The 5,000-nt window shown below is 38.0% G+C and overlaps 1 protein-coding gene across 1 annotated transcript in view; it reads right to left on the bottom strand.

Moving 5' to 3' along the window:
- LOC138026996 (elongation factor 1-gamma-A-like) overlaps positions 1-5,000 on the bottom strand; it is a 12,363-nt gene that overhangs the window by 2,823 nt on the left and 4,540 nt on the right. Inside the window, exons 4-7 of the mRNA XM_068874481.1 lie at positions 3,922-4,064; positions 2,850-2,993; positions 1,762-1,891; positions 86-272 (exon numbers count right to left, since the gene is read on the bottom strand). Coding sequence (XP_068730582.1) covers positions 86-272; positions 1,762-1,891; positions 2,850-2,993; positions 3,922-4,064 — 604 coding nt within the window. The remainder of the gene's footprint in view (positions 1-85; positions 273-1,761; positions 1,892-2,849; positions 2,994-3,921; positions 4,065-5,000) is intronic.

The following is a 5,000-nucleotide window of genomic DNA, read 5'->3' as shown; positions in this document are numbered from 1 at the left end:
TCTCACACCCAACAAATCTTGAGATCAAAAGAGAAAAATCACAATCAACTTCAATAAAAAAGGGATATGATTTGTTCAAGCATACCTCTTAGGCAGACCAGCATAAGGGTCTTTGGCCTTTGGTTCCTTGGGAATGCCGTCGTCTTCCTCTGCTGAATCTGTTTTTTTGGCTTTTTCTTGCTTTGCCTTTCCTTGCTTGGGTTTCTCATCCTTGGGAGTCTTCTCTTTTCCTTTCTTTTCCTCCTTTGGATGAAGTTCAGCATATTTCTTCCCTGAAAAAGTGAACAATGGCTTGAAAAGTTTAGTGAAAAGGGTCTTCATAAAAACAATGCATGCACCTACTTTATTGACTTATCATCTCAGGAATTTTTATTTAGTGTCACTGTTACAAGAAGCACAACAACAGATTATCTCAACAGGTAGCAGGTTTAAAACTTGTTTTTGTTCACTGTTTTGACGTTGACCATGACAGAACACACCAGGGGCCGGTTGCTCGAAGCCTGGTTTGCGCTAACCGTTGGTTAAGAGGTGTCAAAACCTATAGGTTTCCATGGTATTTAACGCTGGTTAGCGCTAACCATGCTTCGAGCAACCCGGGCCAGGTTTCTAAATTTTTGAGGAAGTTAACCAATCAAACATTTCAATTAATTTCTACACAGCTAAGTCAAAAACTCAAACAAAAGATCATTTCAACACTGTTCTCCCTTTTGAAGTTTCTGTTTCCAGACCAGTACCTCATTAACCAAAAAATATGAAATATCCAGAACCACTCAAGGTGGTGGCAAGACCAGAGAACACCAGGGGCTCGTTTCTAGAAAGTCCCTGAACTTTACGGCTATTTTCAGGTGTCACAATTTCTCTTTGTATCTCAAGAACGAAGTGGATTCAAGTCGTCAAACTTCACAGTCCTTTTTCTTTTTATTTCGTTGAAACACCTTCAAAGATCGGCTTTCCAAAACAAGCGGTTGACAGTTTCACAAATGGCTTTTCAGGCCAGAAAAGTTTTCAAGACTTTTAAAAAACAAGCCCCATATCTCAACTAAAGTGTTCCATCCACTGACCCACACTGATTCCTTCTCACTGGACTAAAAGCTTGCACAGCCTACGTTGACTTTTAGCGGAACTCCAAGCGCCAAAGGTGCACACGCGGAGCACCATGGGTAAGAAACTATTTAACCCATCTGTGCGAGAAAATTTGGTTCTGGTGACCGTATGACCGTCCACCCATCCATGTATGTCAATGTGAAACCCTGTGGTGCAACTTTAACCCATTACTTCTAAGGAGACATACTTCAAAGGAGATGCAGGTTTAGAGTGGACATAGATGTCGTCAAACCTTTCATCTGGTATCTGGCCCTCATTGACAAGAAAAATAATTTTTTGTCCTTAGACAGAGAATAATCTGACTCTGAGTGTCACTCTTAGGGTGCGTTCGATTGACCCTATTCTGGAATAAAAATACATAGAGTGGTGATTTAAAACATTATGTCTGGTGTTTTGAAGCAACAAGGATGATAAAGATATGTTTAAAATGGCATTTTAATGGTTTTTGACCATTTTAATTCGAATCTCCATAAAAATGAAGGATTTCTAACATGTATTCCATACATTCCTATTCCGGAATACGGCCAATTGAACGCACCCTTATATTAGGAGGGAATGTGTTGATTAAGGAGAACTCCATTTTTGCCAAGAATGCCCCCCACCCACCCCCATTGATGATAACTAAAATTTTATCTGCTACCAGAGAATGCAACTCACCATCAAACGTAGCCATTGTCTCACAAAGCTTCACTTCTCCAAGGACCTTTTTAAACTGTGGCTGGTTGACAATTGTCACAAACCATCTGTTTACATTAGCAAATGGAGCTCTGAAACCAGGGTCCATCACCTGGAAATGCAACAAAGAACATCGGTAAGAAACAGATACCAGTATCTAAGTCCACTTCAAAACTACATCCTCTATAACCATTTCCCTCCTAAAATGGCAAATTATAGATTTTCCTCTGAAACACCAGATGATTTTACTTATCAACGGAAAACCCCTTAGAGAAGAAAGGGCGAAATTTCGATCCTTCTAAGGCTGGAACACACTGTCCATTTAGGACCTACTGTAGATAAATGACCTAGCTCTCCTGGATCAGTGAGTTCTAGTAGCTTAATGGGTAGACCATCCGACCGGTGTTACGGAGGTCGTAGGTTCGATTCCTGCCCAGGACTCTGCTTTTCATTTGTCCTTTAGCCCATCGCCAAAACAACTTGCATTCTCAGGGCTTGATATTAGCAAAAATCCAGTTGCAATTATGCGACAAGATACGAAAATGTAGTTGCAATTTTGCAAAATTTAGTTGCAAAATCCTTGCACTGCATTGTATTGTCAGTGGTGTAGTAAAACAAAGTTTTGTCATTTCTTCATTTTAGTAAAAACAGCAGCAAAGTGGCAACTGCTAACCCTTTTGTTTTGAAAGAGCGAAGATGAAAACAAGTCGCAAATTTGTGGCTTCTCCAGATATTTTAGTCGCAAAGGGAAAAAATTCAGTCGCAAATGTAACTGTATTGGTCGCAATTTCAAGCCCTGATTCTAAAACATGGTGTTCTCATTTTTGAATTATCTCCTATTGTTCCAACGATATTAAAGTTTTCTGTTGACGTCATCAAATTTGCTAACTTGCACAACACAAAAACTCAAATAACTCTGAAAAGAAAAAAGGATACTTCAAAACAGAAAAATGCCATTCTTCATTATTTTCAAAACCTTTTCAAAAAGGCATTAATTATTTTTTACTTCACAGTCACTTTAAAAAAGGCTTCTCGCTATCATCTACATTAAAATTATACTTGTTACAGACCTGTTTGTACAGCATTAGAAGGTTGCAGCCAACTGAGATATCAGCAAGTGTCACCCTTTCACCCACGAGGAAGGTCTTTGTCAACAGGACATCGTTAAGAACTGTCAGACACTTCTTAACACTCTCCATGGCTTTTTCAGTGGCCTGAAAGTGTAGTGTCAGATCATCAAAATAAAAGCAAAGTTGTCAGTTACACAAAAGCCATTAGGTCATCAATAACCTTGCTCTATACAAAGTTGTTCAATGGTGTTAGTAAACATGAAATTTTGGCACAAAATTACACAACAGAATTGCATGCTTCATAGACCTTAAAGGCACCAGATCCCAAGATCACCTATTTCTGATGACTTTCAATTTCACTTAAATGCCTGCAGTTTAAAAATGAAGTTAACAGAAAAAAGCTGGGCAACCTACAGAAGAACTTTAAACCGACGGAAACAATATTTCGAAACAAATTTGTTCAAAATTTGTTTTTAAAAAGTGTTTATATCAGGACAGCTGAATTTTAAAATTGCTTAATTTCGCAGACACCAATAGGGCAACTGTAACAAGTCACAATTATTCAAGAAGGTGGCGCACGCGAAATTTGAAAACAAATGCAAGCGATTTTAAAACGTTTATTTTGGATACAAAGGCTTTCTTTGAAAAAAGTTTTTACAGATTTGACTGTAAAGGTTATTTCATGTGATTTAAATTTATTTTTTTGTAGAAGTGGAGGTTTCCTTTAATGAACTACCCTGCTTAAATAATTTTTTCTCTTTAATAGGACAGTAAAGAGTGCTTTTGTTAGTGTTTATGGCAAACAGTCCCAAAACATTTCCCAAGTGGACTAAAGTATGTGGCTTGAAATTTAGTCTCAAAATTGCAAGTTTTAGTCGCAAAGTGAATATTGTAAGTAATCATTGGCTGTTTACTACTGACAGAGTGGTGTGCCTACATGTACATCACCACACCTGGAGGACCATAGTTAGGTTGCTGGGACTGCCAACCACAGAAACGTGTGTTTGTCCCTGGGCATGGCAAAAAACAACACCTCTCCTCGACTATTCAGCATGTTGTAAGCTCTAATCACCTGTTTGTTGTATTGCATTAAACCAAGCGTTGGAAAAACCCAGGTGGCCACTGCAGGTAGAAGTTCTTGGTCAGCAAAGTTTACATACTGCTGGACATGTGCCATTTCCAGTGAGGTATTTCCTCGCAGCTGTTCATTGGACACTACAAGTGATGGGAAAAGGTTGACAAATAGAGCAGAAATGTTCAAAATAACCACTTCAGCCTTGTAACTACCGAGAATCTAGTGAGATTGAACAGTGATCATCTCTAATATTTTAAGACTGAACAGTATTTCCCAGTGGAAACATGTAACATGAGAAGCACTAGGTGTACATTTGTATTAATCAACACTGTCCCAACAATCCCATTATCACTGCACCATGCGCTTTAAAGCACCAGAACCACAGGCCTTCCACCCTGCCATTTCCATGCTCGACTTTCAAAGCCCTGTGATTTTTCCTTTCCCCCTTACATTTTTCTTATCATTAGACCATCCCCCTTTTTTTTTTCGTTTAGCGTTGAATGCGTTTCCTGATATTGGTTCGGTTGGTCAGATATTTCAAAAAAAATTTAACTGAAAAAAAAAATCACAAGAAGTCTCGGAATAGGTGGCCTAGTACACCAGCATCATTACTTTGGAGCCTGGAAACAGCAAGACATGAACCCAAAATCAATATGGCAGAATTTGTTGGTTGACGTTATTGTAGAATTAAGACAACATGTTTTTCTCTATGCTGTTGCTATGCTCATTTTTCAGATTAAAAGAACTATTTAAAGTGAAAAATGGTTTAACTATGTTGTTACTTTTTTTTTACATGCCAAAAATTTGGATCAGTCCAACAACGCTAAACAGAGATAAAAAAGAGGATGACCTTATCACACCATCAGCTACATTAATTTTTTTAAACAGCAACCTTGGAATCTATAACAACCCAAAAGGAATGACTGGTTTGGTCAAAATTATGAATTTCCATGGAATTTGGCCTAAAAAATAATAATTAATTTTTTAGGCTCATCTCTGGCTTTTTAGTCTTTAAAACTATTGAGACACTTTTTACTTCCTTTTCTATATCTAAAGAAATGATTTCCATAAAGGAG

Source organism: Montipora capricornis, chromosome 12 (genome assembly GCF_036669925.1).
Source record: "Montipora capricornis isolate CH-2021 chromosome 12, ASM3666992v2, whole genome shotgun sequence".
In the NCBI taxonomy this organism is placed as follows: Eukaryota; Metazoa; Cnidaria; class Anthozoa; order Scleractinia; family Acroporidae; genus Montipora; species Montipora capricornis.
Note: the sequence above shows the minus strand (reverse complement) of the source record. Positions and strands in the feature narration are given on the sequence as shown.